At 41.7% G+C, this 18192-nt stretch overlaps 1 protein-coding gene across 7 annotated transcripts in view; it reads left to right on the plus strand.

The window, feature by feature from the left end:
- RAI14 (retinoic acid induced 14) overlaps positions 1-18192 on the plus strand; it is a 117630-nt gene that overhangs the window by 65305 nt on the left and 34133 nt on the right. For all 7 annotated transcript variants that reach the window (XM_034442418.3, XM_087888205.1, XM_087888202.1 and 4 more), the window contains exon 3: positions 8179-8309. In XM_034442418.3, coding sequence (XP_034298309.2) covers positions 8179-8309 — 131 coding nt within the window. The remainder of the gene's footprint in view (positions 1-8178; positions 8310-18192) is intronic.

Genomic DNA, 18192 nt, shown 5'->3' on the forward strand with positions numbered 1-18192 from the left:
GAATCCAGGACTCCCCCATTGGCACTTGCACAACAGCTGCCCAACAAATTGTAACATTGATTCCCAATGGAAAGCCAAATGGGTCGTTGCACACCCAGACATAGGCAGACATATAAATAACCCCACAAAAAAGATGCCAGGCTTTGAACTACAGGTAGTCCTCGACTTACAACAGTTAATTTAGTGACCGTTCAAAGTTACAATGGCACTGAAAAATGCGACTTATGACCATTTTTCAAAGTTATGACCTTTGCAGCATCCCGATGATTACGTGATCAAAATTTGGATGCTTGGCAACTGGTTCATATTTATGACCGTTGCTGGGTCCCAAAGTCATGTGATCCCCTTTTGCGGCCATCTGACAAGCAAAGGCAATGGGGAAGCCAGATTCACTTAACAACTGGATTACTAATTTATCACCTGCAGTGATTCACTTAACAGGTGTAGCAAGAAAGGACGTAAAATGGGACAGAACTCACTTTAAAAAGTCTCACTGGACAATAGAAATTTTGGGCTCAGTTGTGGTCGTAGGTCGAGGACTACATGTACCACGTCAACAATGGACAGTCCTGAATAGGATTCGCACCTCACCCGGCATGTGCTGGGATTCTCTGTATAAATGCAGCATAATATCCTCCACTTAGTTTGATTGCAGGGTCCACATACAGTAAATTGTAGATCACATCGTGACTGGCTATAAGCTGTATCTGATTTTCTGTTTTAATTTAAATGATGCTGCGCTTCAATGATTAGATGGCCTAGAGTAGACACTGGTATTTGAACATAGATCTTTTTTAACATTTAGATTTTACTGCGTTTTACTAATCTAAGTGAAATGTTAATATATATTGCTAGTTCTTATATGATATGCCATACACTAAGTAATAAAACAGGGGGAGGTTAATTACCTCCCAACATGCTGAGAAAGATAAATTGCATGTGATGACAGTAATTGCGCCTGTCTTTTCTTGAGAAGCATTGGAGATAAATCACCAATCATTTTGTTGCTGACTTGCAGTTTCTGCAACCTGTCTAGCTGCTTCTGCAATCTTCAAGTTGCATAAAGCCTGTGATTTGGACTGCAGTTTCTGGTGGATTGTTGTTGTTTTTTGCCTTTGCAGGATCTTTTCTGCTGTGTACATGTGGGAACATGGAGAAGTTGTCACATAAATCTTTGGGGCATCTGATTTTTCCCTTGGAGGGAACAAGTTCTAACCAGCAAGAATAGTTTGGAAACTGAAAACTGTGTTACAAAAGCATTGTCTTAGTTGTTCACATTTACAATAATCCTAAAATCATGGGTCCCTTCATAAATCAACTAAGCAATCTTAACTTTAGGGTGTGGGAAAGCCAAGGAAGAGCTCGCCTTATCTTTTTCATGGATTTTTTTTTCTTTATGCATTTTTAAAAATGGCATAATTGTGGTTCACTCATTTCGGTTATTTCGGTTCACTCATTTCGGTACAGGCGGAAAATCTCTTACTAGATTCCTAGGTCCCACCAGCTTCCATAACTCTGCTGTCATTTTCTGCGATAAAAAGAATATACTATTACCAAGACAAGAACCAATGGATGGAAACTAATGAAGGAGAGAAGTAACCTAGAACTAAGAAGAAAGGTAGACTGCTCATCCTTCAGCCCCCCAGAGAATAAGATTGACTGGTCCCATCGTAATCCTTTTACAGGCCAGTTTACAGTGATCACACCGTCAGCTACAACAAGTTGGCAGGAAGAGTTGGAGGTTATTACTACTGCATTTTTGCCCTTGGTCCTTCTGTTTCCCTGTTTAGGTAATGAAATGTCTCTGAAACAACCCCATGGCTCACAAATTGTCTAATAATTATTAATCCTGTCATTTTTATTTCTATGTTGACAGATTGAGTTTTAAAATGGAGGATTAGATTTCTAGACCATCAACTAGATACTAAGAAGAGTGTGTTTATTTATATATAAATAATATTTGGCTTTGGGGCAACTGGAAGAGATAAATATTTCCCAGTCTCTGCACACTCCCACTTTGTTGACAACAGTTCATTATTCATAGAATGTTCTGACCTTTTCCATGCTGCTAAGTTAATGTCTGTAGCACCTTCTAAAGATACAACTTAAGCTTTTATAATGAGCCTTCACAAACATAAGCTCTCAACAGCAGCTTGAGGAGAACTTGGGAGTACATGCCAAATTGTTTGTTTCAGTGTAATTCAGCTTCCATAATTCAGGAAGTCTTATTTTATAAACACATTCCTTCTCATTTCAGTCTTGTAGGATGTAGCAGAATAAAGCATTTGCAGTATCCCGCTTAAGATGAATTGTACAGCAAGTGGGGAATCTTGCATGGTTTATGTTTAATTCTTTAAGAGATTTGATAAATAAAATTAATGTCTTATAAAATAAATCTCTGAGCCTTGTATAATTATTACATAGTGTTACAAACATAGCAAAAAATAGAAATCTCAATGAGTGAACGAGAATAATGGTCAGCAGAGAACTATAAAAACATACTGAATCAGAAATCCCAGTGTAAATCCTTTAGGACAGTGATGGCTAACCTTTTCCGGACCGAGTGCTCAAAGTACATGCATGCGTGTGAATGCGAGTGCGTGCGCCCAAACCCCCAAAATGCAATGTACGCGCGACCCTCACACATGCACCCCATCCCCGCACATGCATGGCAGAGACCAAAAGACCAACTGGCCAGAGGGAGGCACGCGCACATACATGGCAGACTGAATTGGGGTGACGGCTCGTGTGCTCACAGAGAGGGTGCTGTGTTCCACCTCTGGGACCCCTACCATAGGTTCGCCATCACGGCTTTAGGATTAAAACCCTCATTCAATAAACAAATCTAAAACAGGGAAGATCGAACTAATAATTGACATGTACCAAGGCAAGTTTTGCTAGGGTTTTTTAGCTGGGGTAATTGCTGTCTCTTTTTGCAATACTCAATGTGATACTTGAAGGGTGTCCTTAAGCCAGTGATAGTGATCCTATGACATGCATGTCAAAGATGCCACGCTATGTTTTGGGTGACATGCCAGTATTCAACGTTCAATAACTATTCTAGAATGTATGTCCCATTCTCACTCAATTTTTGGAGACTGTGGAGGCTACGAGAGAATGGGATATGCTCTTTCAGGGCCTTCAGATCCACCAGAAGTCATGTGATAGAACCATGTTGTCAGGCTTGGAAGCCATCTTTTGCGTTGGGCCTTCAGGCCTGCCACTTTTACTGCTGTGGGAAACTGGGAGGGGGGATTGTATGGAGCATGGGTGATATATAGTCATAATAACATTCCTTTCTCAGAGATTCAAGGATATGTTGCCCTGCACCTGGAGGGCTATGACTGGGAGGCATCTCCAGTTGGGACGGTGTTTTGATTGGACCATGTGATGAACATGTGGGTGCTAGGCAAGGACGTGGACTTTCTTTTGGGTGGGGAAAACCTGGAAGCTTTCAGATTTGGATTTTCCAAATCCAATGTGCCAATATGACATCTCTAATAAAATATGCAAATTTCCAAGTGACTGAAACTCTTGAAAGATGAAAAGATGAGACCCAAGGACTCCACGGATCTCCCATTCCAGAACAGCACAGACGTTCATGTTGCTGATGGGAGAGGTCAGACGCAGGCAGGGGCTACCTCTTTAAAGCAGAAATATAGTATGTTTTTGGGTAGTCTCTGATATAAATGGTATCTTTAAGGTAGTCCTTGACTTACAACGGGTCAAAGTTACAACCAACCTGAAAAAGGCACCTGAATTCAAAGTAAAAGTTCTCCACAATCAAGTTACCAAACTTCGGGCACTTGATAACTTTGCCACATTTATGGCCAGTGTCCCACGGTCATATGACTATGATCTTATTATGGTTTTGCTGAAAACCAGAACTTACTTCTAGCTTTTGACAAAACTACACCTATAGTGAATGGTTGGTTTGCTTTACAACTACCACAAAAAAAAAATATCTCATAACATTAGGTCGATCGTATGACCGACCTATTTCATGACTGTTATGACATGTGGCCATAATGGCAAACTCCATTACAGTCATACGTTGAGAACTACTTGTACTGGTTGCCCATCAGTATCATGATCATTATTCCTGTCTACATTTTACTGGTTTGACTTCTGCCGTTTTAATGGCAGCGCTCATATCAAGCAATTCTAGGCACAAATAATAAGCATATTCCACACTAAATAGACTCATATAAAATCCTGGTCACCTCGTTTGGATGTAAGAATAATTGATTCAAGTGATGTTCAGTCACTAGAAATTGGTTACTGGGGCAAAATTGTGGGGTTGTGGCCTGTCTTGTTTTGCTAAGTTAATATCTAATAGCTCTGTGAGGTGTTTTTTTTAAATATGGGCTGTCAATTTACCAAGTTGTTTAGTAATGAATTAACACTGCCAGCAGATAATTGAATGTTTATGAACTTTTCCCATCATGAAGTCAACCTGTCGTGTAAAGTAATAATGTAAAAAAGATAATGGCCTTGTCACTGCTGTTTCAAGTATGAGTGATTGATTAGATATAATACCTGCTTCTTTATAGCAAGATTCTTCAATGTGGTATCCTGTAAACCGGCACCTGCTTAAAAAGTGGCTATTGATTTCCATTTAACAAGAATGAAATAATATGCATAATACCAAGGTGCAGACAAATTCCATAAGGTCTCAGTGAATTTATATGAGGTTTTATAAGTTCATGGGTGAGTAGTTTGCAGTACTGGAAAGTTGGTTGACCCTTGCTGACTTCCGGGAGGCATTGCTAATCAAGTTTGGAAAGCTGGCACTTACAACGGTTACGTTCTTGAAATTCTTGAAGACAATTAACAACAAAGGGAGCAGAGTCCATTGATAAGCGCTTATCAAATGATAACTTGACTATGAACTAAAATAATACAACCTGCCCGGTTCAGTAAATAGCCCTGGATTGTGATATCTTGTCTAAAATCTTTATAACCTCCAGTTTTGAAATTCTTGATTTTTCTTCTTGCTGAAACATGGAAAGTGGAACTTACTAGTCTTCAGCTAGACATCAAATGATTATCTAGCTAATAATATTTTATCAGGGTTCAAAAGGCCATGAAAAAAGGCTGTCCTTTAAATCAAGAACTTTTTAATGTCTGATAGTTATATTTTGTTGCTGCAATTGGAAGGGAAGTACAGTTAGTGTGAAATGAGTAGCTTTTTTGTGCTTTTCTAAAAACAAATAAATAATAAATAAATAATAAATAACTTTATTGTCACTGTATGTGTATACACAGTATACCCATGCAATGAAATTCACTTAACATCCAAAGACCAGGTCCAACACACACAACAATCTCCAAACACACTCCCATCCACCACAATTCCCCATCTCTAAACCACCCAAACATCCACACAACAGACCAAGTAATACTGTCCAACAGCTCACTGATGGTGGCCCTTTAGTTCATTGTTGAGTGCAATTATAGCTCTGGGATAAAAACTATTCAGAAGATGTGTGGTCCGAGTTTTAATTGTTCTGTATCTTCTGCCAGAAGGCAACTGTCCAAAAAGATAGTGAGCAGGATGGGAAGAGTCTCTGATATACATACATGAAATACAGGTAGTCCTCAACTTACAATTATTTGTTTAGCAACCATTCAAAGTTACAACAGCACTGAAAAAAATGACTTATGACCGGTCCTCGCATTTATGACCATCACAACATCCCCATGGTCACATTATCAAAATTCAGATGCTTGGCAACCATTTTGTACTTACAATAGTTGCTGCTTTCCGGAGTCATATGATCACCATTTGCGACCTTCTCATCCAGCTTTTGACAAGTGACTTTCACTTAACAACCATGGCAAAAACAGGTTTTAAAATGAATCACAGCCTTGCTTAATAATGGAAATTTTGATCCCAATTGCGGTCATAAGCCAAGGATTATATACAATGCATTCTTTTAAGGTTTACAATGCCTTTTCATATATTTTGTATTTCAAAAAGTTTTAAAACTTCCACCATTTTTCAAAAAAATAAAAAAAAAAGAAGGTGCTCCATAAAATCCTCAGGCCACAAGTGGCCATCTTGATATAAGTTGCTCCATAATTTTAATTTCAAGATATTCTATAGAAGATAGAATGATTCAATATGGAACTGCTAGACCAGGGGTCGGCAACCTTAAACATTCAAAGAGCCACAAAGGTCCTAACTAGAAGCTCCCATTCAATTCTGGAGCCGACCGGAAGTCTGGTTCCCCCCCATCATAGTCTCCTCCTAGCGTGGCATCCTTTTTCCTCTACCTGTCCTAACCAAAAGCCCTATCAATTGTGGAGCCGACCAGCAACAGGGAGCCGCAGCAGAGGGATGAAAGAGCCACATGCGGCTCCAGAGCTGCAGGTTGCTGACCCCTGTGCTAGACAAAAGGATAGCTGGGGAGGGTGACAAGACGGAAGGTACTGGCTGACACAGAAGTAAGACAGGCAATCAACCCATTGTTATGCATTTCCAAGGTGAGTCATTTACAATGACTAAACTTTGGCGTGAATACATTCTGCCCTGACTCTGTGCTTCTCTCTTGAGGACAAAGCTCTGCTTGAGACCTTTTCATTTTTTTTTCCTTGAAAAAAATGATAAGCCCATATACTTGGCAGACTTGTATATGAATAAGGTTACACCCTAGGCTGGGAAAATCAACTCCAATTTCCAGTTTAGTACATTTATTAAAGTATCTGGTCAGAAATTATTTTAAAGTTGTGCTTTAAAATAAATCAAACTACATGTTGCTAAGTAAAATATACTCAAATAGGTTACCTAACCTATCCAGAATCTCAAGGATATTTAGAGGGTCATTCCATGAAGATTCTGCCGCTGAAAAACTAGCTGTGACATTCCACCAGCTCCTTGAAGACCAAATAAATTAACGGTAATGGCCAAGTTGAACCTTAGCATCTGGGTCATAGTAGCTTGTTCCAAAAAACTTTCTCATTTTCAGGTTTTGGCTTTCGTGTTAAGCCACAGGATTGGTTTACAACTGCAACAGAATCTGTAGTTCATTAGTAGTGATGGAAACTCCCTTATGGATTAAAGTCAAGCCAAACTGTCAAACAGCATTGTCTCACTGAATGTTGCGATGGTGGAAATATTAGTATAAATATTTACAACGTCTCTGCATATGAAAGATTGGCATTGCCTTCTGTTTATAGAAAACCCAGCTTGAATCAAGGCACCAAAGGGCACATTTCTTTCTGAAGGCTGAGTTTAATGTAGGCTTCGTGTTTGTTTTTGTGAATTGAAGATGCTTTCAAACAAAGGCATCTCCACCCTTAACTTTTCCATGTGGACCAACTTGCAAAAAGGCCAGAATACATGGGAAGTTTCTTCTCTAACTTGTTTTGGCACTCTACTTCCCATGGATTCTTCTGGGTCAACAAGATAAAAAAAATATCAAATTTGCTGCAAGATTCAGCTTTCAAAAATGCAGTACCACAACTTCCCAAATACTGCCTGTAAACAAATTGTGAGGAAGTAATTTTCTTTATTATGATTTAGTTTTATGTAACCTTAAGATAGAGATGTACAGCTAATTAGCTTGAAAACCTTTTTTTATGATCCTGGATGATTCCCCAAATTGCTACACTGAAATTCAGTGCTCAGTTAACAATAACTGTGGTGCAATTTTCTGCAATTACCCAAGAAGATGACATAAAATTAAGTTGATGTCCCGTTGCTATCCTCAGTCTAGAAAGTTTAAACAAGAAATGGATTTAAAGAAAGAGAAAAATCAGTGCTTAGGTTGCATACATACCAGAACCATCAACTCCTATCATTTTTGGAGATTTCTCTCTCCTCCCCCCCCCCAATAAAAACTCCTACAGATTAAAATAAATATCTTTATAATAAAATATCATGTTAAGGACATAAAGGGGAAGATTTAAGCAAAGGACCTCTAAACCCAAGCTTTATTAATTAATCCAAGATTCATTATAATAAACTTCCAACCATTGTGATTAGCATAACCAGAGATAAATATGAAAGAAGGACAATTGTGTTCATTCTCATGACGATTCTGTCCCATGCAAGGACATGTACAAGCCAGAAGTATTTAGGGTTAGGGTGAAGCCAATAGATAACCTAAATTCCATTTAAGGAATACTTGATTCACCTTCTTAATCCCCTGAAACTTTTTTTTTCTTTTACAGACCCATGAGTGGAATAAGAATGATGACCGACTCCTCCAAGCTGTGGAGAATGCAGATCTGGAGAAAGTGGCTTCCCTTTTAGGCAAAAAGGGAGCCAACGCAACCAAGCATGACAGTGAGGGCAAGACTGCGTAAGTTGACTTCACCTTCTCAGTTGACTAACTATGCTTGAGTCCAGGGTAGGATATTGGGTTGAACCAGACCTCCAGGTTCTCTACTGCTACTAAACTTTTATGACAAAATTGATGAAAATTGGCTAGCTTCATCTCCCATCACTTTGCAACTTGAACTACAAGGAGAAATAGCCTTAGAACAATTAAAAACAGTAACTGCAACAAAAAAAAAGAGATCCCTGCTGGTGGGGGAAAGTTTATGTAGGAGCGGGGATGAAAATCTTGAAATTAGAAGTTGGAATTAGCGCCAATCCCTTTGGGCCATGATACATCTGCTACAGTCCTTAACTCTTCCCCTAATTGCATTACAGTACTTGGCTATCAAAAGATGACACACTTATAATTGAACAGATCGTTTATATTTACGAATGAAAGCAAACATACGTGTCCCAGGATAATGTTGCAGGATCCAATCTGGATCAGTCACCAGGGCCAGAGATTTAATCTTCTGATCTTTCGGATTCGTGCTGGAACCCATCATTAGGGAATTTCTCTGGTGAGAGACAAGTTCTCTGAGGATGGGCTCCAGGATGAGTCTGTTAGCTCAGAAGTCCTAAACCTCTGGTCCCAGTGACCGACCCAGATTGGATCCCGTTTATATTTAGCTTGAGTTTTTGGTTGCCGAAACTAGATAGATCCTCCTATATTCTGTAAAAAGTTAGTTGGAACAATATTTACAAATAGCTTGCAAAGTGAAAAGGAGTGTTGTTGAAAGAACAAATGAGACACATGTTTTCAAATGAGATGAGATGATCTTCTTCCATTTTTTGTTCCTTCCCTACCTTCAGGATATTTTCCAATATTACCTTTCTCCTTATTTATCCAATAACACAGTGGAGCCACGGAGATAAGTCGCTAGAGCAATGTTTCTCAACCTTTGACAACTTTAAGATATGTGGAGCTCATATCTCCATACCTAGCATCATTGGCTAGGGAATTCTGGAAGTTGAAGTCCACTCATCTTAAAGTTGCTAAGATTGAGAAACACTGAGGTAGAGAAACGTAGAGATGAAAGCTTAATGGTTGGAAAGGGGAGTGTTCTTGCATTAGCATTTCCTCTTTATGCATTCAAACTAGGCTTACGCAAAAATCCTAATTTAAGAGGTATAAATGCAGAAACATAAGTGATATGGAGCATGCATAGGAACACATGTAGCACCTACCAGGAACATCTTCAACAGATGTATTTATTCCTGGGCTCCCACAGCTCCCTCTGCAGCTGACACACAGATCTAGGAAAGTATGTATTTGGTTTAAGATATTTTCAGCATGTATCTTCCAAATCATGTTTTCCCTTCAGATCTGGATCTCTGCACTGCCTTAATAAATAGAGCCCACTCTTTTTGCCTTGAGGCTAATTCACTTTTAGATGTGTGTAGGATGCGGAATGTGTCATTCTGTGTCTGTATTGAATAACATTAAAATTAATTTTGCTTTAAAAAAAAAAAAAAAGTACTTGAGTCAATCTGGAGCTTCATCCTCATCATCTTGATACCGTAGCTGTTTGTGTTCCAGTTTGAATTCTGATAGCTCGTGCAGAGTGTGTTGTGTTTTTCTTTCTTCTTTTTTTAAAGACAAAAATAATATAAATAGTTCTAATGCTGAAAGCTACAGAAATAATTGATTTCACTGGATACTTCAAAAATAGCTTACAGTTTCAAGTCCCTTGATAAAAGAAAAGCCCTCTGAATTATATGAGTGGGTTGGAAAGGAGGAAGCAGCCAAGACGAGATGACTCTGGGCAATTTATGGCAAAGTCTGAGGCTGAAAAACCGAGCGTGCTCGCTTTGTTTACAGAACCATGTTCTTGGCTAATTCTCACTTGCTCTGGATTTGCTTTTGCTGCGTTGTCCAGTTTCTGTTTGGATGAAGAAATGAAATTACATCTTTGAGTGACCTGAACTTGAAAGCTCTAATGTAGCTTCAAATTTCCCAAATAAGGCTTCCTCCACATCATAATAGGGCATTACAGGACCTACTTATCCTTTTGTTATGTTTAAGAGGAGAGAAAATGGGAAATGGATTGAGTGTCTATAACAGCCAGAATGGGACAACTCACCACAGCCAACTAACCCCGGCCAACTCACCACGTTAAATTTGCTGTGGGACAATTCCAACAATTCAGTTTAATTATGTAAACTAATTTAAAAATTATTTAAATTTTTGTCATTCGCATTTCATTTTGTCTACCCTTTTGCATCCTTTCTTTAAAGATGCTATTCCACCATTTCTTTGATATTAGTGTAACTCCTGTCTCATGCCAAGTTGACCCATGGCAATTTGGCCATGATGAGTTGTTCCACAATGAGTTGACCACGGTGAGTTGGCTATGGCAAATTGTCCTAGACCAGGGATGTCAAAATCGCATCATCATGGTGGTGTCACGTGACGTATCGGGACTTCCCCCCCTTCGCTAAACTGGGTGTGGGCGTGGCCAGCGCGTGATGCATCCTGCCCGCGGGCCATGAGTTTGACAGCCCTGTCCTAGACCCTATAACAGCTTCTTTTAAATGTATCCATGTCATGTATTTGGACTGCAGGTTGGGAATGATTTATTTATTTATTTATTTGTTTAAATTTCTATACCGCCCTTCTCCAATGTAGGACTCAGGGCGGTGAACAGCCAAAGTAAAAACAAGACATACAAAGAAAACATACAAAATCTAAAAACTGTTTAAAATAATTAAATAATTTTGGCCGTAATTAAAACATTCCAATTTAAAATCCGTTTAAAATTTGACTCAAGCCAGCCCAGCTAGTTGAAATAAATGGGTTTTTAGGGCCCGACGAAAAATCCGGAGGTCTGTTATTGTACGTAGCTCTGGGGGGAGGTTGTTCCAGAGGGCGGGCGCCGCCACAGAGAAGGCTCTCCCCCTGGGGGTCGCCAGCCGACATTGTCTGGCGGACGGCACCCTGAGGAGGCCCACTCTGTGGGAGCGTACTGGCCGGTGGGAGGCTATTGGTGGCAGAAGGCGGTCTCGTAAGTACCCCGGCCCTAAGCCATGGAGCGCTTTAAAGGTGGTCACCAACACCTTGAAGCGCACCCGGAAGACCACCGGGAGCCAGTGCAGCTCGCGCAGGAGAGGTGTCACGTGGGAGCGCCTCGTCGCCCCCAAAATCCCCCGCGCGGCCGCGTTCTGGACCAGCTGGAGCCTCCGGGTGCACCCCAGGGGGAGCCCCATGTAGAGAGCGTTGCAGTAGTCCAGGCGGGAAATGACGAGTGCCTGAGTGACTGTGCGTAGGGAGTCCCGATCTAGAAAGGGGCGCAACTGGCGTATCAGGCGGACCTGATAAAAAGCCCCCCTGGCCACGGCCGCCAAATGATTTTCTAACGACAGCCGTGCGTCCAGGAGGACGCCCAAGTTACGAGCCCTCTCCGTGGGGGCGAGTGATTCGCCCCCAATAGCCAGCGATGGCGTCAGCTGGCTATATCGGGACGCCGGAAGCCACAGCCACTCGGTCTTGGAGGGGTTGAGTTGGAGCCTGTTTCTCCCCATCCAGGTCCGCACGGCCTCCAGGCACTGGGACATCACTTTAAGGGCATCATTGGGGTGGCCTGGGGTGGAGATGTACAGCTGGGTGTCATCAGCGTACTGATGGAACTCCACCCCGAAGCCACGGATGATCTCACCCAGCGGCTTTACATAAATGTTGAACAGAAGGGGCGAGAGGACCGATCCTTGTGGCACCCCACAAGCAAGGTGCCTCGGGGTCGACCGCTGCCCCCCTGTCAACACAGATTGCGACCGGTCAGAGAGGTAGGAGGAGAACCACCGCAAAACGGTGCCTCCCACCCCCAACCCCGCCAACCGGTGCAACATGATACCATGGTCGATGGTATCAAAAGCCGCTGAGAGGTCTAACAGGACCAGGATAGAGGAGCAACCCCTATCCCGGGCCCTCCAGAGATCATCCACCAATGCGACCAATGCCGTTTCCGTGCTGTGCCCAGGCCGGAAGCCGGACTGGAGCGGGTCTAGATAGACAGCTTCATCCAGGTACCGGGGAAGCTGTTGCGCCACCACACTCTCAACAACCTTCGCAATGAAGCGAAGGTTGGAGACTGGACGATAGTTAGCCAAAACAGCCGGATCCAGAGAAGGCTTCTTGAGGAGGGGCCTCACCACCGCTTCTTTCAAAGCGGCCGGCAGGACCCCCTCACTCAAAGAAGCGTTAACAATCTTCTGGAGCCAGCCTCGTGTCACCTCCCGGGAAGCCAGTACCAACCAGGAGGGACACGGGTCCAATAAACATGTGGTCGCGTTCAGCCGTCCCAGGACCCTGTCCATGTCCTCGGGAGCCACAGGATCGAACTCCCCCCAGATAACACTCTCAAGACCTGCCTCAGTCATCCGGTCTGGACATACCCAGTCAGAGGCCAGCCCTTCCCGAATCTGAGCGATTTTGTCATACAAATACTGCACAAAATCCTCAGCTCGACCCTGCAAGGGGTCATCCCGCACTTCCAGATGGAGGAGGGAGCGGGTCACCCTAAACAGGGCGGCCGGGCGATTATCTGATGACACGATAAGAGCGGCAAAATAGCTAGTTTTCGCCGCTTTTATCGCCACTAGGTAGGTCTTAATATGAGACCTCACCAGTGTTCGGTCAGGTTCGGAGCGGCTGGTCCTCCAACTACTCTCCAGGCGTCTTTTCCGGCGCTTCATCTCCCTAAGCTCCTCGGAAAACCAAGGAGCTAGGTGAGTTCGGTGCCGGGTCAGAGGCCGCAAAGGCACGACTCGGTCCAAGGCCCCGGCAGCCGCACTATCCCAGGCGGCCACCAGGTCTTCAGCCGAGTCATGAGCCAGAATCTCAGGAAATGGCCCAAGCTCCATCTGGAACCTATCAGGGTCCATCAGGCGCCTGGGGTGGAACCACCTGGTCGGTCCCGCCTCCCTGCGGCAGGGTGCAGCGGTTAGAAAGTCCAGTCGAAGGAGCGAGTGGTCAGACCATGACAAGGGTTCGATGGCTATATCCCCTATATCAAGGCCACTCAACCACTGACCAGAGACAAAAACTAAGTCCAGAGTATGTCCTCCTGTGTGAGTGGGGTCATGAATTAACTGAGTAAGGTCCATGGCCGTGGAGTAAGGTCCATGATGAGAGTGATAGTCCCAAATATCTGCAGTGTTAGGGTGAAAACTTTTTGAAGACAGTGGGTGTTATTGTTAACCATCGGCAGAGTGAAGCAAACGTCTTAGACAATAGATCTTGGTTGTCATGAAAACACAGCAGGTTCTTGAGTTATATAACGTACAGATATTTTAGACTCCAAAATTGGAAAGAGCATTTATGTGATTTTGTGACTCATATTCCAAAGTAGGTATGCTGTTTGTTATAAATCTTGTTTCAGGTGGAACAGTGCCTCCATTTGCTCCTCTATCTTGAGCAGCAAGGGCACTTACTTAGGACCCAGATTCAAAGTTCTGACAGTCAGCCACCTTGTGGTCACATGATCAAACTTTGGATGCTGAGCAGCACGGCTGCATTTATGGCCATTTGCAGCATCCCACACTTATGTGACTGTGTTTTATGATACTTTTCCCAAAAACCAGCACTTCCAGACCTTGGAAAACTGCACCCATAGTGAACCATTCATTTGCTTAACAACTGCAGTGTTCACTTAACAACCGTGGATTTACTTAACGACTGTGGTGATTGGCTGATCTACCACGGCAAAAGTTGTAGAATCTGGTCGGTCACATGACAGGCTCATTTTACAACCATTATGTCATATGACCATAATGAACAGACTCCGTTATGGTTATCTTGAAGGACTACCTCTATAGTGATTTTAAGTCATCAGCTTTTTATTACATTCAGTCTCCACTGAAGTGGATTGAGCAGGATGAATGGTCAGTTGCATAGATATCTTTGTGTATATTTTATTATTTTATTGTTTTTGTTTTTGTTTTTTAATTTGATTTATATGCCGCCCTTCTCCGGAGACTCAGGGCGGCTTACAATGCGTTAAGCAATAGCCTTCATACTTTTGTATATTTATACAAAGTCAGCTTATTGCCCCCACAAACTGGGTCCTCATTTCACCTGCCTTAGAAAGGATGGATGGCTGAGTCAACCTTGAGCCTTGGAGAGATTCGAACCAGCAAGTAATTGCAGGCAGCTGTGTTAATAACAGGGTGCTTAGACCACTATACTATCAAGGCTCTTTCCTTTCTATAATATTGTATATTATCTATAGGATGAGATGGGTGTTCCATAACTTGTTCAATGGTTCTGAGCCTACCTGGAGTTACAGGGAGAGAAGTATTAATACAGCTTTCTTCAGCCTAGAAGCTTTCAAATGTATTGGATTTCAGTTCCACTATTCCCAGCCAGCATAGCTATGCTGCTTTAGGATTATGAGGGTCAAAGTCCCTCTCTCTTGCACTTCGCCACCAGGTTAAATAAGGTTAACTCATAAATTATTGGTACTGCAAAAATGCCCTTTTTATCGGACTGAATTCTGCAGAAAAGGTCCCCATAAAATGGTCACAATCTCAGGGGCTGAGTCTTTTTATACAGATGCTAGTGCCAGGCAAAAAAGAAGACACACTGGCTATGAATTCTGTAGCTAGTTCCAGTACATTTGCAAGGTCCCCAAGTTGGGAAGCTTTGGATGGAAGAGAGGCTGCTGAATCAGACAATACAAACCATCCAATTTATAGCAAGAAATACTTTCCCTCTAATAAACAGTATTCATTGCAGATAGCTCAGAACCTGAGCTACACAGGTGAGGGAAAATTCAGAGAAACTGAAATACATTGTCTTAAGTTTCTTGGCAGAAAAGTGAGCAATACATTTACTTGATAATAATAGTCCATTCAGTGATGCACAACATTACATCTAGTTATCTGATTCAGCAAGATTTTTTCCCCAGTTATTCAGAAAACTGTCGTAGAAACAGATTTCTTAATTTGAAGAATAATTGGTCTCAGTCAGGGTTGTCCAGTAGAAGCCAAATGGAGTTTGACTTCACTCCTCTTCACATGGATGCTGGAAAACTTTGTGCAGTGTCCTATCCTATTTCATGGAATTCTACCAGGGGTGGGATTCTGCCAGTTCAGACCGGTTCGGGCATACTGGTAGCTCCGACGATCAGCTGAGAGCGAACTAGTTTGCTCTGACGATCAGCTGGGCCTGCCCACCCACCCCTGTGCTATATCTACCTTTATTTCCTTTGTTTGAAGCCCAGCTGATCGGCGCAGCAGCGCGGATTGCTGCGCCTCAGCTGTTTTCTTCACCGGAGCTGCAGTAGAAGGTCCTGTTTTCAAATGTACTGTGCGCGCGTGGATCACGCACGAAGCGAACCGGTTGTTACACTGGTTGAATCCCACCACTGCTTTCTACTGATGGAGACGAGTTTACAAGAAGCTTGTCTGTTATGGTTAATCTCAGTTCTCAGCAGCTTTTTGTGTATGTGTGTGTGTTTTGTGACCATTCGTTCCTCCAATTCTCTGGTATATACAGAGAATTCAAAGGGAGGAGGGATGAAGCACTTAGTTTCTCATGTTCTCCTGAACTTCAGAGATATTCAGAACTCCAGCAAATCTGTGAGTCATTTCTGAATCTCTCTGAAGACTAGTTATAGGTAAACAGATGTCACCAAGAAAGGTTTTTTTTTAAAGAAGTGTTTCTAGAACGAAACATCAGGTAATACTGATGTTCCTACTTCATCCAAGATCAACCTCTAAAAATTACACCAAGAATTTCTTGGTATATATTGTAGCTCTAAATCAGGGCTGTCAAACTCGCGGGCTGTGGGCCGGATGTGTCACATGCTGGCCACGCCCATGCCCAGTTTAGCGAAGGGGGGGAAGTCATGATACGTCACGTGACGCCGCCATAACGCCGCGAGTTTGACATCCCTGCTCTAAATTAACCCAGTCTTCTCCAACAGGGTGTTTTTAAGCTCCAGCCAATCTTGGCATCAAACATCCTAGATGGGTGGATGGAGGTGTGTAACCCAGCATCATGGTGGTTTAAATTTCACCTTGGAAGAATTGTATTAAGCTTCAGAATACCTTAAATAGGGTGTTCTTTTTTCATTCTATTCTTGAATCACTTTTTAAGCACAAAACATTTGTTAGGGGACTTTCAATTGCCTTTGTCCTTTTTTTTGGGCAACCATTTGCCAAAAATGGCTGAGGGAAAAAACCAACCTGTAAATCAGTCGCCTGATAGTTAAACTGGAAGGGAAACAAGTCAATTTTTTCCTAAGGCAATTTGAGACTAGAGCTTGTAATTTTTGTTAAAGCAACAATAATCAAATCTATAAAGTTTTCTTAGGCTGTAAGTTGATTGATCCATTTCTCTCCTTTGGTGTAGAGAGTAGCACAGCTGCTCTACAAATCAGAAATGGCATTAAGGTTACTTTACAAAGCATAAATCAGAGTTTAGATTTAGTTATTCCTAGCTTGTTATATATGAACCACATATCACATTTTAAAAAAAAAACTTCAGTCAATGTCTAAACAAACAAGGTTTAAACCCTGTGCTTTTTCTGGTTTGATTTCAGTTTATTGTAAACTGTTGCTAATGTGTAATAACAGTTTTAAATATGCTAAACTAAACTAAACTGGCTGGCTTCTATGAGAAGTGGGCAGAAAGTATTGTAGTTCATATTATTCAGAGGGATGTTCTTGCTCCATGTAAAATTAAATTATGGTTTACAACATGTGAACTAGCCCTTTACATGTACTTTTTAAAGTAAGTTAAAATAGGAAGATGGATTTAAATGTGATAAACATGCACATACAAATCAACAGATCATCTTTTCTTTTCTTTTATGTACACTGAGAGCATATGCACCAAGACAAATTCCTTGTGTGTCCAATCACACTTGGCCAATAAAAAAACCTTTCTTTCTTTCTTTCTTTCTTTCTTTCTTTCTTTCTTTCTTTCTTTCTTTCTTTCTTTCTTTCTTTCTTTCTTTCTTTCTCTGTCTATCTATCTATCTATCTATCTATCTATCTATCTATCTATCTATCTATCTATCTATCTATCTATCTATCAGCCCCCATGTAGATGCAGGCCAAACTTGGCTCTTTCTACGAAGTTGAGTATCTTCAAGAGTTTTTAAAATTATTGCCAGAAACTACTGTAAAGGGACCAATTGCATATCATCTATGAAGTATTAAAAAAGAAAACATTGCTTCATTGGAAGCTGGAAGGGAATTCAGTGTGGAATGCATTGAATGGACTTAGTGTTAATGATTTATTTCTTGGTTATATCCCACCTTTTCTCCAGAATGTGAGGATGGCATAGATAGCAGTTCTCCTTCAGTTTTCTCAACAACAACCTGTGAGATAAGTTAGGATGAAAATATTTGACTCAGAGTTACCAAGTGAGCTTCTGTGACTGGCTACCCACGATCCAGTTTTCAACCACTTACAAGTAGTCCTTGACTTACAACCACAATGAAGCCCAGGATTAGGATATAAATTGACACACCACAGCTGTTCTTATAACAGTTGTAAAGTGAGTCACCATGGTTGTAAAGCAAATCATGTGGTCAGTAAGTAAATCCAACATATTCAGTGGGTGTTTTCTGTTGCAGTCATGTGGCCTCAGGATGCTGCAACAGTCCTAAATGCACACCAGTTGCCAAGGGCCTGAAATGCAATTGCATAACTTTGCTAGGAGGGTGCAACAGATATAATTTTGACAATGGGTCATAAGTAGCTTTTTAAAACTCCATCATAACTTCAAACAATCATTAAGTGACTGGTCATAAGTTGATGACTGTCTGTAATCACCATTGATTCCTAAACTACCTTTAAAAAGAAGAGAGTAGGAAGAGAAATTTGTGCTACGAGTTTCTTTTTTTAAATGGAGCCC

The sequence above is a fragment of the Pantherophis guttatus genome, chromosome 2 (assembly GCF_059756535.1).
Source record: "Pantherophis guttatus breed Tessera chromosome 2, ASM5975653v1, whole genome shotgun sequence".
Taxonomy (NCBI): Eukaryota; Metazoa; Chordata; class Lepidosauria; order Squamata; family Colubridae; genus Pantherophis; species Pantherophis guttatus.